At 37.4% G+C, this 23,043-nt stretch overlaps 1 protein-coding gene across 2 annotated transcripts in view; it reads right to left on the bottom strand.

Annotated features, from left to right (window-relative positions):
- Positions 1-1,929: 1,929 nt before the first annotated feature.
- Pik3c2a (phosphatidylinositol-4-phosphate 3-kinase catalytic subunit type 2 alpha) overlaps positions 1,930-23,043 on the bottom strand; it is a 100,436-nt gene continuing 79,322 nt past the window's right edge. For both annotated transcript variants that reach the window (XM_055627438.1, XM_055627439.1), the window contains exons 21-33: positions 22,645-22,737; positions 20,038-20,167; positions 17,995-18,131; positions 15,843-16,012; positions 15,153-15,309; positions 14,393-14,502; positions 12,446-12,653; positions 10,228-10,352; positions 7,546-7,663; positions 7,381-7,453; positions 6,723-6,832; positions 6,513-6,638; positions 1,930-4,789 (exon numbers count right to left, since the gene is read on the bottom strand). In XM_055627438.1, coding sequence (XP_055483413.1) covers positions 4,607-4,789; positions 6,513-6,638; positions 6,723-6,832; positions 7,381-7,453; positions 7,546-7,663; positions 10,228-10,352; positions 12,446-12,653; positions 14,393-14,502; positions 15,153-15,309; positions 15,843-16,012; positions 17,995-18,131; positions 20,038-20,167; positions 22,645-22,737 — 1,740 coding nt within the window. In that variant the 3' untranslated portion in view covers positions 1,930-4,606. The remainder of the gene's footprint in view (positions 4,790-6,512; positions 6,639-6,722; positions 6,833-7,380; positions 7,454-7,545; positions 7,664-10,227; positions 10,353-12,445; positions 12,654-14,392; positions 14,503-15,152; positions 15,310-15,842; positions 16,013-17,994; positions 18,132-20,037; positions 20,168-22,644; positions 22,738-23,043) is intronic.

The raw sequence follows: 23,043 nt of genomic DNA, 5'->3' as shown, positions 1-23,043 counted from the left end.
GCTGCCTGCGCGCCGTTCCTGCCTGCACAGGGTGGAGCTGTTGAACCGCGGGCCGGACTGAGAAGAGGTCGGAACCAGGAAAGAAACTTCGAGAAGAGGAGGGGGAAAGGGAGGAACTTGGGAGTTGCTCTTTCGAAGGATAACCTATTGCGGGTCCACCACAGTGCGTTCCAAGAATGGGTAAATGGAACCGTTTGCTAAAAAGTGCAACAGCACAACAAAAGCGTGGACCTGGGAAGGAGGAAACTCAGGCCTCCAAGAGCCTGTCAACAGGTGACTGGTAAGAGGTTTAAAAAACAACGTAGTACTGAAACATTTGCTGTATTTTTTTCTTTTTGTTATGTTTTGTGACAGGGTCTAAGTAGGGTCTAACTCGCTATGTAGACGAGGCTGGCCTCTAACACGAAGTCTTTCTGCTTCTGCTTCAAGAGACCATGCTGAGACGAAAGGCTTGAGCCACCATGCACTGCACTGTCCATCTGCTTGCGCGCTCTCCTCTCTCGCGTCTCTTTGGTTTTTCGAGACAGGTTTTTTTCTGTGTGTAGCCCTGACTATCTTGAACAGGCTTTGTAGACCCGCCTGCCAGTGCCTCCCAAGTGCAAGGATCAAAGGCGTGCTCCACCACACCTGGCCAAGATGCACTCTTGGAACCCATCACTAGTTGAATGTTTGCCATCGGGAACTTGAACCAAGTTTGTAATTTTTTTCTTGAAGGAATATATTCGAATAACCAGATTCATACTTTTAGTTCAGATACATGATACAGCAGACGTGGCTTCAATTCGCCACACCTAAGCCAGAGCCCTTCATTTCAGTTTAACATATTTGCCCAAAGTACAAATCTAGGGTTCTGTATTAATTCCTTGAGTCATCCCAACACATTTCACCACAGAAATGTATCACACATTGACTTGTTTCTCAAGGAGCATACAATCCACTGTCCACCTAGTGGCCAGTTGTCAGATAAATGCATCGCTCCTGTTAAATCCCTCCTCCAAAACAAACAAAAAACCTTTTTAATGTATGAGTATGGGGTATGTTAAGAGGACATTGTGGAGTGTGTTCACCTTTACCTGCTTTGGATACCAAACTAAGGTTGTTAGTGCACAGCAAGCTCTTTTGCTTACTGAGTCATTTCAGGGGCCTTCTGTACACTTTCAATGCATTTGAAATAAAACCTTTGACCCTGGCCTCATGGCCTATCACTCTGTCCTTATTTCTATACATTTCAGGGACATTTTAATCCTGTACATAGCAACATGTTTCTACCTGAAAAAACATTTATGAGTGTATGTATGAACGTACGTATGTCTTTGCACCAGAGTACCAGCAGTGCCTGCAGAGGCCAGAAGAGGACACTGGGACTCCAGGAGCTGGAGTAATAAGAGCTTGTACCTTTTACTGGGAATCAAACTGTAGTCCTCTACAACAGCAGGCCATTGTAACCACCGAGCTGTCTCTCTAGCCCCCTATATGCAATACTACTTGAACACTAGCACCCCCAAACAGCCTGGCACTCAGTTGGCAGACACTCAGTTATTTCAAGGAATAAGCTGACATAAGCCATCTTTCTCTCCTTTGAAGATGTCTAGGAGCCAGAGGATAGTGGGCAACACGAAGTTTTGGCTTTGATTGTCCTTTCAGGGTCTTTCTACTGGTTTTTCACATTAGGTTGGAGAACAAGTCTTAAGCTTATAGTCCAGAGTAAAGAAAGGTGCAGTGTTTGAATCTGCACTTCTCAGCTCTGTGAGCTATGCCTAGAATGTGGCTACTATCACTAAGTGAACTTTCACAAACCAGGAGCCATATCCACAGAAGAGTTCACAACTCGGGAATAGTGAAAAGTTATGGCAAAATGATAGCCAGACCTTCAAAGAATCCTACTCAAAGTTTGAAACCAAAATGTTGAATAAACAAATGACAGCTGAATTCCTTTATTTCAGAAATATTTTAATATAATTGTATTATAGTTATGAAGTCACATTCAATTCACTGAATATATTCCAAGTATTAATAAAAATATACATCTTCACTCACTATGCTGATAAAGCATTTGGTTCTTACAGATGACACTAGTAATCACATCCTTATTTGTACTGCTAGGGAACGCATGTAAGTGTCTACTATAGTAGCAGGGCTTCAGTGTTATCAAAAGTGAATTTTTTAAATGCCACAATTCATGAGTTCTATAAAGAATTAAACAATTTAAGGCAAGATTTTGAACTTTTTATACAATTTTAATTTGAAAATGAATACTTAAAAAAGATACAACTCGATTCACATAAAGACAGTAATAAAAAGCATTGGTGCCAATTCTCATTGGATTCCTCAGAGAAAACAGGTTCTTGGGATGAACTGTCAACTTCAGATTCTAGAGCACTGGCAAGAGCAAAGAATTCTGGCACAGAATTCGTGCGTGTAGCAGAATTATTTTTACTTGATGAAGGTAGTTATAAATGTGTTACACATAAAAATTAGTGTCTTGGCCAGTTTGTTTAGAGTTTTGTTTTTTTTCAGATTTATTTTAAATTAAATGTTGAAAAGTTCTTAGAGAGCCAGCTGATTTATAATTGACTGCCATGGTAGTGCAAAGAGGCTGCTTCTTCCTATTGATGTTTTTTTTTTTTTTTGGTATGGGCTGAAGATTAGCATTTTACAAAGAAATAACTTATATCAAAATATATGTGCTTTAATGACCAAAGAAGGCACAAATTGAATTAAATTAAGAGAAAAATATTACTTTTGTTCTGAATTCTTGTTAACTATACAGTATTAATCATAATATATACTTTTTATGAGTCAGACTTATCACTGAAAAGTAACATTACATTTTCTAGTTCTATTTGTGCTAAGATACACTGTAACAGATCAAAAAAAAAAAAAAAAAAAAAAAAGAGGTCCATGGTGAGTCCAATCAAGAACAACCATTAACAAACAGCATATATTTGAAGAAAAAAAAAAAAAAAAGTAGTTAGGTGACTCATGGAATGGAATTAGGTCTCTTTCAAAAGAGAAAAAAAAAAAAAACTTCTAGTGCTACTTATATCTGCAAAACAATTTAAGGAAATGTTAATTGTGGAAAAAGCAAACAATGGTGCTTTTATACTCAATTAATTTATCAAGTAGACAACATAGTTTAATATAAAAATTCATATACCATACTCAGGTTTCTCTACAAATGGACCATAGTGTTAGGCACCAAAAATTTCAAGTTTTGATTTTTTAAAAATCTATTTCAATAAAAACACCCTTAACTCTTAATTTAGCTTTGTAAGCATCATCATTTCTGTTAGTCACTTTGTACACTTTATAATTTTATTTTGGCAAACTGATAAGATCGCCCTCTCTTGGTACCCTTCATTAAGTAGTTTGTCAGCTTTCTCTTGTCAAATTTGCTACATTTCTATTACCATTCTAAAAATATTTGAACTTACTATTCTAACCATGAAATTTATTATATATATAGACATATATATACATATTTACCAAAACTAAACAAAGTTATTTCTGAAATAAGAAACTAATAAAAATGAATTTTATTCTTAATGGTTACTCCATAATAACTTCAAACTTCTCTCTTGCAATTCTGAATTTCATTGTATTATAGAAAATAATTCTTTCATGTGAATGTACAATGTTTACAAATAAAGAACAGTTTACACAACACCTTCCATAAATGTCTATATTAAAATTCAATCTGGACCCTTATAGTCCTTATAATGGGCCTCTTACCAAACAAAAATGGGCACAAAGCCAAACAATTTTTATTTGTTTAATGAGGGAGTAAAGAATAAATACATGGAAGTGAAACTCCAATTTCAGTTCACAATCCTGCATATAAATGTAGGATTATAATGGAATGATAGAACTTTGAATACAACTAGATTAATTAATCTCATTCAATTACTGAGCAACAAACATTAAATCAAATCTTGGTAGTTAACAAAATCAGGAGTACAGAAAGAGTATTTTTGTGGGAAAACCATTAGTAAATGTACATGATATTTTGTCCTCAGGTGAAAATGAATGAACACTACTTATTCTTTATTCAGAAATGAAGTGCCATTGAAGCATATAGTTAAGTAAGGCACCATTATTTACAACTTCAGTGATTGGCACTTACTCTGAAAAGGCTTTAACAATGAATAAAAATAGTATTTTTTTTTTCTCTACTTCTATAAACTACTTAGTAGTTCTTAGCGTTCTGACTACTATTTGTGCTTTGCTTTTCAGCCTGTTGAGTAGCAGCTGCATCTTTGGTGTCTATGCGCATACACAGTAGTAAAGGCTGGGAAGTGCATAACAGGAAAACAATTTGCTGTGTCTGTGTAGGAAGAATGCAGACAAGGTGGTCGAAATGACACTATTATCTCAGTCTTTTCCAGGACTTAGTATGTATTAAGTTTGGGATTGGTAGCATTCAACAGAATGACTTTGAAACAGCAATGGCTTCCTGAAATCTATAAGTTAGTTAATGTGACAGTTGGTCCAACAGGTTAAGTTTATAATTTCTCCAGGTATAAAACTACACAGTTCCCAAGTGTGTGTGTACACACATGTGCATACATTTATAACCCCTTGCTTCCACAGCTCAGAAGTCCATGGTTTATAGGTATGTTGCCGCAGTCAGCTGATACCACTTAACTGTCTCTTTGCTCAAGTTGAAATCTTTCAGTGGTAGGGTTATTCCACCCAAGAAGAAATTCTCCCGCAGAGATTCTGCACTGAGTACACTCAGTTGGAGTTCCCTCTGCCTCAGAGATTCTTTGCTGTATCCACTGTACACAAGCTAGAGGGGGAAACATGATAAGGTTTGGTTTCTTGGAATATTTTCAGCAACATGTGAAGATATCAAAGAGTGATACAATGAATGGCACTGACTATAGAAGCAGCTTGTCTCAATGCATCAGAAGCATGTTTCTAATTTCTGGAGATCATTCCTGTCAGTATTGAATGCAGAAATTGTATAAAGCAGGACCAATCATTGTCAAAAAACAAAACAAACCCCAGAGCCTTCAGGCATGGTTTCTGTGAGATGGAAGTGATGGGGAAGGGTAAAAAGATTACCTGGTGATTACCTTAAGATGATCTAACAGCTGGAGAAAAAAAAAGAGGATGAAAGGAAAGCAAGTTGGAGAATATAATTTAAAAATTATTTTCCAAAAGCATATTAAAATCTCATTATTTTCTTTTGTTCTTTAAATGCTGTATAGTGGGAAGTGGTAACTTCTTACTCACAAGGAGATACAAACCCATGTGCAGTTTGCACCGATCTGCAGTGCTCAAAGCTATTTCAAATCATAATTGCACTTAAAATTTTATTTTTCCACAAAGCTTCACAGTAAGTTCTTAGAAACATTTCTTCAATCTAGACCTTCTAAATTTGACTAAAACAACCACAAAAACACTTGCTTGCATTTCATTGTCTTGACAGTATAACATCAACCAGTGGAAAATCCACTAAAAAACCTACTGCTATTTTACAAAAGTAATACCAAGTGTTCTTTGATAAGCATTGCATATGTTTTTAAAGAGTGAATGACTCTCTCTATAGGACTCTGTGTGTCTGTGTATGTGAGAGAGGAGAGGGTCTCTGTATAGATAGCTGACCTCAAATTTGCTACATAATCCAGGCTGATCTTGAATTCACATAACAATTTTCCTGCTTCAACCCTCAAAGAGCTATGAGCATCGGAATTTACCACCCTACCTGGCTTTTTCCTCTTTACATTTTATTAAATTTTTAAAAAATTTCATGTTATATGCTGGCGCCTGAGGAAGCTTGAAGACAGAAGACAGCAACAGATCCCTTACAAGTGGAGTTACAGGCAGTTTTAAGCCACCTGATGTAGGTGCTGGGAAGTGAACTCTGGTTCTCTGAAAGAAAAAACTGCTCTTAAGTGCTGAGCCATTTCTTTATCCCTGTAGCTGGCTTTTCAACAAGTTTTGATAAATTTGTCATCTTGATAAAAATTCAAGTTGTCTTCTGATCTCTTACCAGACATTTTTGAGGATGAAATGCTAAGGTACATAAATAATGTCTCTGCCCAAAAAGTAGTTAAGTCAGGGAGCAAGATGGGGGAATTAAAATTAGCAGGTTTTAACTGTTTACTGATGGGCTATAGATCTGCTAGTTGGTTATGAGTATCTCAGCAACAGTTATACTGTTCAGCTGACACTTTTTGAAAGAGGATTGCTAAGAGAATAAAACATTTCAAGGAAAAGATAGAGAGATGGCTCAGCAGTTAAAAGTACAGGATGCTCTCGAGGTGGTCCTGGGTACAATTCTCAGCACCTACATGACAGTTCACAACTGCTTGGAACTCCAGTTGGAAAGAAACCAGCACCCTCTTTTGGCCTCTGTGGGTACCAGGCACACATCCATTGCGCTGACAATACATGCCAACAAAACACGAAATACAAATAAAATAAAAATAAATCTTGTAGAATAAAGACATTGAAATATCAAAACAACTAGTCTAGGAAATTTTTAGAAATGCAGTTTTGCTTACCATTTCATTGAATGTTGGGTTCCTAGTTTTACGTGAAATTTTAGTTTTACGTTTGGATGTTTTGTGGGTATCTGGAAGCAGATATGTTTTGACATACGGATTTGGGTCAGCTCCATCTTCAGTAACCTACAAAGAAACGCAGTCCCTTAATAGTGGTGCTTCATACCAAGGTACAGATTTGCTTTATAGTCCTCGTTTGTAGACACTCACAAGATCTTTGATGTGCATCACCATGATGAAGAGGGTGCCATTTCGGTAAGAAACGGATAACTTCACTGCTCCTCCTATTTGGCCCAGGGTAGGGCTGAAGGGACCTGCACCTAGAAACAGAGATACGTTCCTGTTTATCTCAATGTACTCACAGTGGTTCACACTTCAACAAAAGAACTGCTGCATGAGGGTAGGGTGAGATGAAGTAGAGAGGGAAAGTAAATCCCATATGCCACTAATTTGTATTTTGGTAATCACATGCTAATTATTAGGAATGCTAAGTTTCTCCAGAAATAGACGTGCTTAAAAAGACTGTTCTGGAGACAGACAGACAGACAGAGTTTGTTGCTCTTACAGAAAGCCTGGATTAGATTCCCAACACTCAGACAATGGCTTACAACCATCCATTAACTCTAGTTCCAGGGAATCAACCCCCTCTTCTGACCTCTGCAGGCATGTACATGGTATACATATATACATTCAGGAAAAATACTCATGCACACAAAATAAATCTTTAAAAACAAACAAAAAGGTAGACACCTGAAGACTGACACCCAAAGCAGATTTCTGGTCTCTACACACACGCACTTACACATAGCCACCTCCATCCCATCTCAAAGTCAGGAATTATCAACCAGGAGGAAAAGTAAAATCTCACCTGCAGACCTAGCTATTCCTTCAGCTTTCTCATCACGAAGTAAGGGGTGGAAAAAAGTACAAACAAGATCACACTAAGATTGAAAAGAAAAAAAAAAAGGTTCATTAGTTAAATATTCTATAACAAAGATAGAGTATGTTATATTTACTTGTACTGGAAGGTCACCTCTGCTACATCTGGTGATGCAGTCATCAAACTTTGTAAATAACTGTTTAATTCAATTTTCCTTTTGGCTGCTACATCTTTTACATGTGTTCTTCCTAGAACCATCCTATTAGGAAAGCTACAAAAGAAAAACAAAAATAAATGAGATTTCAATTATTTCATTAGGAAGTATTTGTACACTCATGAACAATACTTACGTAGAAATATACTTTGTTATACACTTAAGATACAAACGAGAGTTTGTTTGTTTTTTGAGACAGGGTTTCTCTGTGTTGCTTGGCTGTCCTGTACGTGCTTTGTATACCAGGCTGGCCTCGAACTCAGAAATCTGCCTGCCACAAATGTAGGGTTTCAATCTATTACATTTTTGTTGGGCATGGTGGCACATCATGCTTGTAATCTCAGGACCAATTGGGAGGTAGAGACAGGCAGATCGGCAGTTGAGGCCAATCTCAGATACACAGTAAACTGCAGGCAAACCTTGGCTAGACAAGACCCTATCTCAATAATCCTCTCCCTTACCCAAAAAAAGGAAAAAAAATATGAATGTGTTACTAGTTTCCTGCATGTGTTACTAATTTTCTGTTATTTGGTCTCAACTTTAATCATTTGTAAATATTTTACCTGATCTTATCTCTCAAATAGTCATTACTGAATAATCATAAGATAAAATATACAAACAATGACACAGGCCCTAAAAGGTGCCAAGACCATCATTTCAACTCTTATTTTTGTAATGGTAAAAAAGGAGAGTGCACACAGTAACACATACACATATACACATATATATGTGTGTGTAGTTTGGTGGAAGGCTTTTTTGTTTTTGTTTTTCAAGACAAGAGTTTGTGTAGCTGTGGCTGTCCTGGAACTTGCTCTGTAGACCAGGCTGGCCTCAGCTCACAAAGATCCACCTGCCTCTGCTTCCTAATTATAGGATTAAAGGCATGCCACGCCATTGCCCTGCTGAACTTTATACATTTTTGAGACAAGGTGTCACTATGTGTCCCAGGGTTGCCTTAAACTCATGGAGATCTACACCCAGCAATTACATATTTTGATATCCATTTTGCCTCCTTATTTTTGAAATCTTGTGTGAGAAGAATATGGCAAAGGAAATCTGCTGGTCATTAACAACAGTAAATCTGAGTTTTACAAAAGGAGTCAGATAAAAAGCCAAACACTGAGGGCAAGAGAGATGGGTCATCAGTTAAGAGCATGTATTGCTCTTGAAGAAAACCTGAGTTCAGTTCCCAGCACCCACACTGGTCAGCTCCCAATGGCCACTGTAACTCTAGCTCCAGGGTATCCAACACCTCTGCAGGCACCAACATGGAAAGCAAGAAAAATAGACACACACATAGACACACAAAAATAAGCTAAGCATTAAGATTATATCTAAGAATTTCAGTGGTAACTGCTCCAGATTATTATTATCTTGGTATTTATCGAAAGGGGTCAGGGCTATGCCATGGCACATGTCGTCAGGCTTGGAGGAAACTGTCTTTATCTGCTAAGCCATCACACCTGACCTCAGGTTTATTATTTATCACAGGAAATCAGTATGGCTCATATGGATGATTTATATTTCTGCAGCTATAGCACGCAGAATCAATAAAACCAAAATTGCATTATCTCTTTTTCATTTTATTTATTCATTCATTCATTCATTCATTCATTCATTCATTTATTATGTATACACTATTCTGCCTGCATGTTAGAAGAGGGCATGATATCTCATTATAGATGGTTGTGAGCCACCATGTCATTGCAAGGAATTGAACTCAAGACCTCTGGAAGAGCAACCACTGCTTTTAACCTCTGAGCCATCTCTCCAGTCCCCAAAATCGTATTATCTTAATTGATACTATTTTGTCTGTACCATCAAGGTGATAAAACTAGAGTCTGGAAAACTTACCCTTTGTTGTTTTGGTTTTGAGTACAATGGATACTTAAGTTACATACTTAAAATAACCCACTCAGAAACCAGGCTCACCTGAAACCTATAGTGTCCCCTTGCCCCTACCTCCTATGCACATGTGCCACTAGGGCTAGCTTTAAGATTTTAGTCACAGGGCTAGAGAGATGGCTTCAGAGGTTGCTCTGAGAAGTCTTCTCTGGCTGCTCTTCCAGAGTCCTAAGTTCAATTTCCAGCAACCACATGGTGGTTCACAACCATCTGTAATAAGAACTGGTGCCCTCTTCTTGCCTGCAGGCAAGATAGAGGCAAAACAATGTATATATAATAACTCTTTAAAAAAGAAAGATTTTAGTCACATGCTCATTCAACACAAAATTCTAGCTCTTTATCTACCTTCAGTTCTGTCTGAGGTACTTATTTTAATTGGGACTAAATGGTTTTTTTGTCTGTTAACAATTTGCTCATTCATTCACTCATTCATTCATTCATTCATTCATTCATTCATTCATTATGTGAGTGTTCTATCTGCGTGTACACCTGCATGCCAGAAGAGAGCATCAGATCTCAGTATAAATGGTTGTGAACCACCATGTGGTTGCCTGGAATTGAACTCAGGACCTCTGGAAGAACAGACAGTGCTCTTAAACTCTCAGCCATCTCTCCAGTCCCCAGGGACTAAATGTTAACCAAAAATTTTCACCTAATGGAAATATTGTTTCTACATAGGAAAATAAATATGATTTTTTACAAGAATAGGAACATACCCAGGTAACTTCCAAAGTGGAAAAATAATACTGAGCTTATTGTGAAGTTCCTGAAACTCATCAAATGTCCGGAATACAAATGATGGTTCAATGTGTCCTTCTCTCAGAATTCGGACCACATAAATCTGAAAAGAAATCACATGATAGGCACACTACATTATAATGAAATTTCCTTTCCTGATATAAAAATTTATAGTACAAGTGCTTTTAATCTTGGGAATTAGGAAACAGTGAATGGAGTCCATTGTATTTACAGTATACATAACCATATTCTGAGACTGAACTGCATTCTGAGGCTGGAATATTCAAATAAAAACTTGAAAGTGAACTCTTTTTATGTTTAAATATAATGTACTTCTCAAACTTACGCACTTAGTGCGTGTTGCAGTATATTCAATTACACCGAGATTGTGTTGTTTACTGGAAAAAGCTATTTCTAGTTGTGGTTTGGCCCAGCCCTAGCACACACCTTTAATTGAAGAGCTTTCTGCTTTAGTATTATAAACAAGATTAAATAAAATTAACCATAGGTCAAGAGGCAGAGCAAGCAACCAGTTGACAGGAAGTGAACATAGGAAAAAAACAGAGAGTAAGTGAAAGTCAGGAGATGGATAGTGAGACGCATAGGATGCAGAAGGGAGGGACACTGAGTTTGAGGGGTTTAGGGAAGGGGGTGTTTCTTTTTCCTTCACGAATATCTGAGGAGGAAGGTCAGCTTGGTGCCTTCTCTGCCTAGAGCTAGCAGGCACCTGGCTCTTGAGTCAGTAAGATTGAGATTTTGTTAAAAAAACAAGTACATTTTCAACAAAAAGAAATGTTTATTTAAGATTTAAGAAAGCAAATAGAAAAAAAAGTCAAAAATAATTATGGGGTAGGAGTTAAGGGAACATGTTTTACCGGATATTTCAACTACTGTAAATTACAGTACTTTGAGTACTACTGAAGGAAGAGCCGGTTACATCCACAGAAAACCAGAGACATGTGAGTGTAAATTTAGTACACTTACCATTATAAACCAATGGCAATAACCTCAATAAAATGGTTAAAAGTGAAATGACTTTCTAAAATCTATTCATTATAAATAAAAAATAAAAAAAAATCAGAAACATTATTTAACAAAATGTTAGCATGGAGGATAGCAGTGTAGCTCAGTGGTACAGTATAAGGCTAGCATGCCTGAGGCCTTGGGGATTGACTTTCAGCATGGAATAAGAGGGAAAAAAATAGCACAGTACAGAGTCCGGCCACCACGAGTGTGGGGAAAACAAACAAACAAACAAAAAAACAAATCCTGTATTTGTTTCAACATAAGGTTGGGCAGGGCTTAGTGGCATAGCCTTTAATCCCAGAACTTGGAAGTCAGACACATGTGGCTCTCTGTGAGTTTGAGGCTAGACTGGTCTATGTAGATAGTTCTAATGACAACTAGTGCTTCACAGGAAGACCCAGTCATAGAAAAAAAACAAAACAAAACCAAAAAACAAACTTTATGTTTTTTATATGTATAAAAACAAGCTTTATGTAGATTTAATCAATGCTATGTAGCCAGTAAAGCCCAAAGTTTGATTCACAGTGACACAAAATAAACAAGGAAATACTGTATTGAAAGGTAGAATGGGAACTTAAAAGACATTTTAGTTTGTTTGGTTAGTTGGCTGGTTGGTTTATTTGAGACAAGGTCTCTCTAAGCAGCCTTGGCTATCCAGAAAGTAGGTATGTAGATCATGCTGGCCTCAGAGATGTGCCTGCCTCTTGTTTCCTGAGTGCTAGGATTAAGGTGTGCAAAACCAAGCCCAGCTGGGAGTTTAAGGCTTTTCACCCTTGTGATTTTTATGCAAATTTAACAATAAAAAAATCAAATTATATAATCATATTATTTAAGTACATTTAAAAATTTATTTTTATGTACATTTGGTGTTTCCCATACACATATGTCTGTCTGAGGGAGTTGGATCCATTGGAATTTGACCAGACAGTTATGCGGTGCCATGTAGTTGCTGGGAATTGAACCAGGGTCCTCTGGAAGAACTGCTAATGCTCTTAATCACTGAGCCATCTCTCTAGCCCCCTTTGAGCACATTTACATATTTTTGGACCATCCATGGAAGCAACAAGAACAAACAGAATCAATGCTTAGAACTTCAGTAGTCAGTGAAAAATGTGCAAAGGACAACAGAAACCTTATACATGATTATCTACATATATTAAACAAACTTACATAGTGTTTATCTGGGTTGTATTTCTTATGATATGTGAAAACAGAGACTTCCTTGATTCGACCATCTTGTCTAAAGGAGTAAGTTTTTGGTGAAAATGAAAGGATGGGCTCATCATTAGAAGGAAGACCAGAAAAACGTAGCTGAGCAAGGTTATGAATGAAGAAATTAAACTTTGTGGCGATGCTTCCCAAACTTGATTCAATCAGCCTACAAAATAATCAGAAACTTGTTAATAATAAGTTTTCATGGAGACATATGCTAAATTCAACATAATAAAAAATGAAAATTATTTCCTTTTAAAATATTAAGTAGGAGTATGCTCTGGGGATGGCACACCAGATTAGAGTATTTGCTCCCAAGCCTGATGATCCAAATCTGATCCCCAGGACCCACGTCGTAGGAGAGAACCAATTCGTACATATTATCATCCTCTGCTGCCCATAGAAGCAGGCAGCATATACCATACACACAAGAAATAATAAAAATGTTTTTTAAAAAGTTAAGTATTACGTCGATTTTTTACTCTGCCAAGGATTCTCTTTTCTGGGATTTCTCTGGGCCAAAAAAACCCAAAAAACAAAAACTTTTAAAATGCATCTTACTCCAACAAAAAATATTTTGCATAATAAAAAAATAATATTTGGATTTCTTGAACCATATGGGGTCTAAGACCAAAGAGCTGTAGAACTAGGAGATGATTTATAAATGTATTACTAAAAAGATGCCTATTCATTCACATTTTAAAAATTCTATTAGGCAGCATGGGAGAATTTGGTGGCAAGACTCCCTCAGATCATCATGATCACATTTAATTCAGAAAGGAAGGGAGGTTTGCTGGGCTGTGGTAGCACACAACCGTTGTCCCAGCACTTGGGAGGCAGAGGCAGAGGCAGATCTCTGTGAGTTCAAGGCTAGCCTCACCTACAGAGCAAGTTCCAGAACATTCAGGGCTGTTAACACAGAGAAACCCTGTCTGGGAAAAAAAAAAAAAACCAAAAACAAAAAGGAAATGACAGAGTTTGAGGAAGGACATTGTAAGGCAGGCCTGGATAATACATTTAGGTCACCAAAGGAACTACAATACTCAGAAATACAGCTAAGGGCTAAGATGGAGTTCAGTGGTCCAGCATTGCTTGGCTTAAGGGAACCAATGACTGAAACAAATATCACAAAGACTGAGGGTTTAGCTCAGTCGTAAAATGCTTGCAAGCACACAGCCGTGGGTTTGGTCCCAGCCTCAGCGGAAGATAACAATCACCACAATAAAACTGTGAACACCCAAACTGTAGGTTAAGTTGGGAAGCACTGAAAAGTCTGCTTCCTCCATTTCAGCCAAACATCAGGTCAGTGCTTTATGCTTCCTCTCTACCAAGAGGAAGAACAACAACAAAAGACACATTAATGTGAACTCATTTTCCTTGCAGAGAAGACATGACAGCAGAAGTCAGTGAACATGGTCACTGGGTCTTTAGAACATGTTTGCCAAGATCTGTTTTTATTGAAAGCAACAATGACATTTAAATGCTAGCCATTCACTGCCATGTACTTCAAATACTGTAATGAAGTACCAGTTTACAGACTTGGTGTGTCAGAGTCTGCTGCTGGGTTGTGGTATCCACAGAAACTGTTATGGCAGAATCTTGAAAAAATAAATAAACCATTTCAGAATGAAACCTTAAAAGAAGCACATTATCATTACTGTGGGAAACATGTTTCTTAGAAATATCTTTATAAGCATCCAGTGGAAATCATGTACTGAATACCTTGAGATTAAACTTTGAGAGGAATAAACATTTTTTTTTAAGCACTGCTGCTGTAACTTTTAGAAACTTTTTTTTTCAGTGCTGGTGAATGAACACGGGGACCTTAGAGAGGAGAGGAGTAAGTACTCTACCGGAGCTACATCCCTAGCCTTTTATATTCTGACACTATTAAACAAGCCATACCTAGTGAAAAAAATGGTAGCCTCAGCATCTGTAGTTTGGGGCTGAAGTGCATCTCTGACATATTTCAAATCCTGAATACTTGTAAGTTCTGGCAACCCTGAAGGAATCATCTGTAGAAGAAAAACAAAAAACAAAAAAACAGAAATAACTTAAAATTTCTGTTGGTCAAGTACTTAGAATTAAGGAAAAAAATATTATACACTTGAGGACTTTACTAACATATTGGGTATTTAAGTGACTTATAAATGAGAAAACTGAAGTTAATAAAGGTATGTGACTTTACCTCATAAGACTTGCTGGAAGTAAAGTCCATTTACGGAATGAAACACATAAAATCCAGATTTCCCTCCTAGGATTATGTTTGCTAATCAATTCTAGTCACAATAATTATAGCACCTTTTTTTTTTGTTCTTTTGTTCTTTTTATATATCCTAGGAAGTGCAGAAATCCTGAGTATACAGCTTAATGGATGTTTGCCACCTGAACATTCTAGATCTAGAGACACAAATGCACTCAATCACTTGCAGCGAATGCCCTTTTCAAGCTCCAGTTACTACTACTCAACTCTGTGGAGTCTCCACTCTCCTGCCTTTTTGTATTTTTTAATCAGTGATATTAGAGTAAGTACTCATAGTAATATTGCACTAAAATTTTGACATTTGTGACTACAGCCAATTTTATTCCAAAAGCATAAAACATCCTTTTTAAATTATCAAGACACTGAGGCTCTAATTTACAATTCAATGTCTATAAATGTTACCAGTGAGAGAAGGTTAAGAAACAGGTTTGTTTGCTTTCTTATCAAGTTGTAGGCTTGACAGCAGAGGTCCACAAACAACTGGAAACGAATGGTGGGCTTTTCACCTCCATTAATGACGTATGCCATGTCAGAGGTAAGCACGAAAGGAGCTCGGTCCCTGTTGAAAGTACACACAGAACGTATTTATAGAACACACTCAAAATAGATGGTGCCGCTGCGGTTAGAAGTTATTAAACAAAGCCATGTGAGATGTAACAATTTTCAAGAAAGGAAACAGTACCAAGTGGCTTTGCATTTTTCTAATGATTAAAAATTCATATTGTGAGAAAAACTATTACAGAGCAATTTCATCACTGGAAGAGAAATTTTCAAAGTGATTACTTATAAACCTATATGCTCAAAGAGAGATTCAACAGTGATTACAAAAATATGCAGAGGAAAATTTATACTTATCTTTATACAAATGGAACCATTTCTAGCAGACACCATGAACTATATTAAACAGAATACATTGTCCATTTACTTCAACAAAGTTTACACACACACTGGTTTTGTCTATTATGTGTTAAGGTCAACTTTTAAGGCCTTTTCATTCCCAGTTACGCTCAAAAGGAGCCACAAGACAAAGCACAGCAAGAGGACAAGGACCGGGGCATGTCCCTTCAGATATAGTAATAACAACATTAATACCTTCTGAAGCTACCAAACATCTGTGCGTGGCCCAAAAACTTTCCAAAGTCAATGTGGAACATGTGTCCTGTGCTTCGAAGCATTATATTGTCATTGTGTCGATCACAAATGCCTAAAACATAGGTGGCGACACAGCACCCAGCACAAGAATAGATAAAGTTCTCAGAAGCCTGTAATACAGACATAAAATTATGTTAGAGAAAAGTCTTAAAGGAGGCAGAGTTTGCCAGTGTGCAGTAATAATTTATCACTTGTTTTTGACACAGGGTTTCATTATGTAGTCCTGGCTGTCCTCAAACTCTTGTAGATCTGTCTGCCTCTGCCTCTGCCTCTGCCTCTGCCTCTGGGATTAAAGGCACCACTAGATCTGGCCCAATTCATCACTCTTTAAAAGCACAATTTGCAGAGCTGGGTGTGGTAGCTTATATCTATCATCCCAGCACTCAAGAAGGGAATGCAAACTTGTACAACCACTTTGGAAATTAATCTGGCGCTTTCTTAGAAAATTAGAAATAGTGTTACCTCAAGATTCAACTATACCAATTCTGGGCATATATCTAAAAGATATTCAGCCATTCAACAAGGACATTTGCTCAACTATGTTCATAGCAGATTTATTAATAATAGCCAGAATTTGGAAACAACCTGGATGTCCCTCAACTGAAGAATGGATACAGAAATTTACACAAAGGAATACTACTCAGCAATTAAAAACAAGGAAATCATGAAATTTGTAGGCAAATGGATAGAACTAGAAAAGATCATCCTGAGTGAGGTAAACCAGAAGCAGAAAGACACACATGGTATATACACACTTATAAGTGGATATTAGCCATGTAATAAAAGGTAAACATACTAAAATCTATAGTCATAAAAAAGCTAAGCAACAAGGAGGACCCTAGGGAAGACGCTTCGTCATTCAGAAGGGCAAACAGGATAGACACTGGAAGCGGGAGAAGAGAGACAACAGGAAAGGAGCCTACTACAGAGGGCCTCTGAAAGAATCTACCCAGCAGAGTATCAAAGCAGATGCTGAGACTCATAGCCAAACTTTGGGCAGAGTGCAGGGAATCTTATGGGAGAAGGGGAAATAGAAAGACCTGGGGGGAGGGGGGACAGGAGCTCCACAAGAAGACCAACAAAGCCAAAAAATCTGGGTCCAGGGAGCCCAGCAGAGATCAATGTGCCAACCAAGGACCATGCAGAGGTGGCAACACCAGAATCCAGTGCAGGCAACAGGACTCTACTATGCTGCACTCCTCCTTAGTGCATAATGAATGCTATTCAACAATCACATTGGGCCATCATTTTATCAGAAAGCACAAGTCAATGTTAAAATCAAGAAATACCATCTTCCGCCATGCTGCTTCCCAACACTACAAAAAATTTAAAAATGAAGCCAGATGTGGTGACCTCTAATCCCAACTCTATGGAAGGCAGAACTTTGTAACTTTGAGGGTAGCCTGGTCTTCATAGTAAGTTCCAGGACAGCCAGGGCTTATTAGAGAGATCCTGTCAAAAAGAATATAAAAGAAAAAAACCCTCCCAAAAAAACAACAACAACAAAAAACAACAACAAACCAACAAATGGGAGTGGTCCAACCAAATCACTCTAAAAGACCCACAATGCTCAAAATTCTCTTGCTTTACCTTCACAGGTCAACAGACAGATATCACTTTAATGTCTATAAAAATGGCACATTAATGGCACCTAAACTAGGTAGCTAAATGACATTAAAAGTGGGGTCCTTTTCCTGGGCATGGTGGGCCTGTAATCCTAACACTCAGGGAGGCAGAGGCAGGTAGAGGCAGGCAGATATCTGTGAATTCGAGGCCAGCCTGGTCTACAAAGGAATTTTCTGTACAGCCAAGGCTATACAGAAAAATCCTGCCTCAAAAAAAAAAAAAAAAAAAAGAAGAAAGAAAGAAAGAGAAAGAAAAAAAGAAAGAAAGAAAATGTCATATGAAAACATAACTATTCACAAGGTAATAAATTAACTCATGCACAACAAAACTGGAGGCTTCTCAGATTACTATTCAAAGTGATCTTCAGTCTTCCTTAAGCCATATTAACATAACAGGTCTGAGAAGCATTAATAGCCTTCATAATATATTTTGACAGTTCTTTAGAATAAAGAAACATGCTGGTCACCTTTTCATATTCTTCTTCAGAAGGATTGTATTTCCTCAGCCACTCAGCAAGTGGTTTATCTTTAAAGGATCCTGTCACACCATATTCCACTTGGATTTTCCTGAGGGTATCTGAAGCAGGAACTAGCTCCACCATGCCTTTAACAAATAAAATATCAAGTTCTGTGATAATGTGTCCCCATGGTTCAGAAGTTAAGAGCACTGGCCATTCTTCCAATGGTCCTGAGTTCAATTCCCAGCAACCACATGGTGGCTCAGAACTATCTATAATGAGATTTGATGCTCTCTTCTGGCATGCAGGCACACATGCAGGCTGAATACTGTATAAATAATAAATACATCTTAAAAAAAAATAAAGAAAATGTGTCCTCAAAGTAAGTTGTGAAAATAGTTACAGCTTTCTGCCAACCCATGGTGGTGCATACCTTTAATCCCAGCCCTTGGGAAGCAGAGGCAGGTGGATCTCTATGAGTTTGAGGCCAGCCTGGTCTACAGAGTGAGTTCTATGACAGCCAGAGCTACATAGAGAAAACTTTTCTCAAAAAACTGATCGATCGATCTATCTATCTATCTATCTATCTATCTATCTATCTATCTATCTATCTATCTATCTACCATTTTTAATCCTTGAAATAAGATCCCAAACCTGCAAGTCACGCTGGAAAATGTGAGCAGCTAAAATTATCTTATTTTTAAAAGGCATCCAAGGGCTGAAGAGATGGCTCAGCAGTTAAGAGTACTGGCTTCTCTTCCAGAGGAACCAGGTTCGAACGCCACAGCACTCACATGTAGCTAGCTCACAGATATCTGTAACCCCAGTGCCAGGAGATCTAGTATCCGCTTGGCATCCACAGGCACCAAGCACTCACATCGTACACAAAGATACATGCTAGCAAAACATCCACGTGTGTGTGTGTGTGTGTGTGTGTGTGTGTGTGTGTGTGTGTGTGTGATAAAGTTAAAAAAAAAAAAAACTGACAGGTTGTTGTGGTGGTGCACGACTTTAATCCCAGCACTCCAGAGGCAGAGGCAGGCAGATCTCTGAGTTCAAAGCCAGCCTGGTCTACACAGCGAGTTCCAGGACAGCCAGGGCTATACAGAGAAACCCTGTCTCAGGAAAAAAATGAAGTGTCTAAGATGTAATGATTGACTTGTGTGAGTGTTGTCTATATGTCTTATTCATGTGGTAGTTGTCTAATGAATGTTTATATTAAGAACAATGATGGTGTCATTTGATGAATATGTAATATATATAATATAGTGAATTATTTCAGTCATTATTTCAAAAATTATCATCTGAGGACCGAGATGGCTCAGTGACTGAAAGTGCCTGCCATGCTTACCTGACAACCTGAGTTCAAGCCCTAGAATTCAGAGAAAAGAAAAAGAAATGACTCTTATTTTTTTCCTTTTTGGTTTTGTGAGACAAGGTTTCTCTGTGTAGTCCTGGCTGTCCTGGAACTAGCTCTAGTAGACCTGGCTGGCCTAGAACTCTCAAAGATTCACCTGCCTCTGCCTCCCGAGTGCTGGGATTAAAGGCATGTGCCACTACCACCTGACTGAGAACTGACTCTTGAAAGTTGTTCTCTGAACTCCACACATGTGTGCCCATCTTCCCAACACACACAATTAACAAAATAAAACTGAAAAATTCATCAAATAACAGAATAAAATTCTACTTTTATGAAAACAAACAAACAAACAAACAACATTATTACTATTTATGCCATGGAAATAAACCCAAAATTGGCTTATGTAAATGAATTTCTTATTGGGTCAACTAATCTACACTTCTGGCTACTACAAATGTTTATTAGGACTACTTACTGAGCTGTTTTGTTAGTAGTTCTATTAAATGTTTTGTAGTTGTTTTAAAAAGATTTAATAAATAATCCAGCTAATAAGCAATACTAGATGTAAATAAATGAGACTGAAGTAAGCCTGCATGAGGCCCTGTTAAGTATACAACCAAAACTAAGCTCAAAATTAAGCTATGTACATGAAGCAAAAGTAAAAAATCAAGACCCAAGTAACAGACTCCTACCTCGATCTCGGCCAGTTGACAGACATTTGAATATCACCATCCTCAGATCCAGTCCTTCTTTAAGCCAGATCTTATCCATAATCTTTATCATCTGTAAAGCTAACATATCTTGTCGAAGATCTTCACCAACCTTGAAATTTAAGGAAATAAAAATCACAGCTTTTCTCAAGAACTTTTTACATGCTGTAAGATCTGAGGGGCACTTGGACTTTAATGTACAGAAAAGGAATTATCAGAGCTGCACTGAACTCTTCTGTGGTGTCCTAGAGAAACTTAAAGCTCTTCCCGTCTCCACTTTATGAAGAGTGCATTTATTTTAATTAATTAATTTTGAAGTGCTGAGGATCGAGTCTTTGGCCTTGTGTACACTAGGCAAGCACTCTACCACTGAACTATACTCTGTTCATTGGTACATTTAAAAGTTGAATTTTAGAATATGTAAAAGATCTTTAATTAAAAAATAAAATGAAGCTAGGCAGTGGTGAGTCCCTTAATCCCAGCACTTGGGAGGCAGAGGCACTGGGATCTTTAAATCCAAGGCCAGCCTGGTCTACAGTTCCAGGATAGTCAAGGCTACACAGAGAAACCCTGTCTTGAAAAAGAAAACAAATAAACAAAAACAACAACAACAAAAAAGAAATCATAGGGCTCTTGTGATAGCTTATTTCTTGACTGTATCAATGCTATTATTCTGAATATAACATTATAGTTAAATAAGATGTCAACGGGAACTATAATCATCTATAAATCTACAATCATTTCAAAATAAAAGGTGATTTAAAAAAATTAGTCTTCTTGGGGCTGGAGAAATGACACAGGTAAGATCACTTGTTGTTCTTGCACAGGACCTAGTTTCAGTTTCCAGCACCTACACATGGCTCACAACTGTCCATAACTCCAGGGTCAGGAAATACAATGCCCTTTTCTGATCTCAGAGTGTACCAGCACGCATGTACACACATTCATACACATACAATGAATAAATCTAAATATTAGTCCTCCTAAAATAACGAACTTTAACTGGAATCTCAGCATTTTCATTTTCTTTTAAAAACTGCAACAAGTAATTTATTTTTATTTTATTGTTATTATCTTTTAAAACAGGGTCTCACTCTGCAGCCTTGGAACTGGCTATATTGACGAGGTTGGCCTTGAACTCAGGAGATCCATCTGCCTTTGCCTCTTAAATGCTGAGATTCAATATGTACACCACCACACCTGACTGAATAACGTAATTTTAACACAAAAAATGATAAATATATTTTTGAGGCTAGCCAAAAAAATTAAGAAAAAGATTAAGGAAGATTTGCCTTAACAAATATTGAGACAATTTCTAAACTGTCTATCATTAAAATAGATGGTACTGTTTTAGGAAAAGGCACTAATATCAGTAAAATGAGCAGAAACTTGTAACTGTCAAAGAAGGTTCAATTTAAGCTGTCTTTGTAAACCTCCAATTAATCAACTTAATAAATTAACCAGAACTCTCCATTCTTTCTTCAAAGTATACACATCATGATCACAGTTCACAAAATTAAAACAGGTAACAGATTCTTTTCTAATACCCCAGCCCTTGTGCTTCACATAGGTAATCTTTACTTTTTTAAAAACCAAAAGCCAGGTACGGCAGCATACCCCTGTAATTTCCCATGTACAGCACATGGGAAGCTGTAACAGGATGATCCAAGGTTCAAGGTCAACCAGGACTATACTGTGAGATACTGTCTCACATAAACAATCCCTAAGTAATGTCATTCTTTTTGGTTTTGCAGCGTGGCAAACCTAACAATGCCTTCCTGTTGTGATATGCTCAATCAGGTTGGCCTAAGGCTGAAGTTGCCCCAAGTTCTATCTGGGAAGAGTTTATGTCAGTAATGATTTTACAGAACTATTCAAATTGTTCCTGTCTTAGTCTGTTTTTTTTTGAGACAGGGTCTCATAGTCAAGGCCTAGAACTTGTGCTCTTCCTTTCCAACATTTCCTGAGCATTAGATTACTGCTGCATGCAACATCTTAAATATTTCTGATTCAACTTCGATAATAAATAAATATTTAATAAACTTGTTTAAGGGAATTTTCAAGATGTATTTTTCCCCCAGTGACCTCACTAGACACATGGTGCAAATCCATGGTATAGTTCCAGGTATTTTTGAAGTTAAAACAGGAAAAGGCCTTCAACCAGGCAACATGGAAAAATTATCATTAAAAAACAAATACAAGGTCAGGTGGTGGTGGTGCATGCCTTTGATCCCAGCACTTGGAGGCAGAGGCAGGTGGATCTTTGAATTTGAGGACAGCCTGGTCTATAGAATGAGTTGCAGGACAGCCAAGACTATACAGAGAAACTATGTCTCAAAAAACTGAAAACCAAACTGAAAAACAAGAGGAAGCCTGGCATGATGGCATATGCCTTTAATCCTAGCACTCAGAAGGTGGACATGGGCAGATAGCTGCAAGTTCAATTCTAGTCTGGTCTACAAAGCAAATTCCAGGATAACCAGGGTTACATAGACAGATCCTGTCTCAAAACCAAACAAAATCGAACCAATCTCCTTCCCCCAAAAAACCCAAGAGAACAAAATCAAAGAATAACTCTAGTGTTCTCACCTTAAACATGACATTAATTTCTTCCCCAAGAGGATCAGCATTCACCATTGTGACTTTAAGAGGCATAGCATTAGAACTAAAGAAAGAACATGACTGCAAACATAACACTGAGCATTAGAAAGGTTGACAGCAGCATAAAAATGAATTTTGAATTTATTGATCCTGATGTTTTGCTTTTCATCTATTGCTTTAAATTATAGCAAATCAAACTATGGAAGTTAACTAGCACTTATATGATCTGCCAATAATATATGTAAATATCTCTTGAAATTTAAATATAATATATATCAGTAAAACAGCTTCTCTATAAAGGCAGAAAAGCAAAAGTTTAAAAATCTGGTGCAAAACCTTTAAAGCCTGGCTGAACTTCTAAGTATCTGAATATCTCAACAAAACACA

Source organism: Psammomys obesus, unplaced genomic scaffold, assembly GCF_907164565.1.
Source record: "Psammomys obesus unplaced genomic scaffold, mPsaObe1.curated_primary_1811, whole genome shotgun sequence".
NCBI lineage: Eukaryota > Metazoa > Chordata > Mammalia > Rodentia > Muridae > Psammomys > Psammomys obesus.
This window is presented reverse-complemented; position numbering and strand designations above follow the sequence as displayed.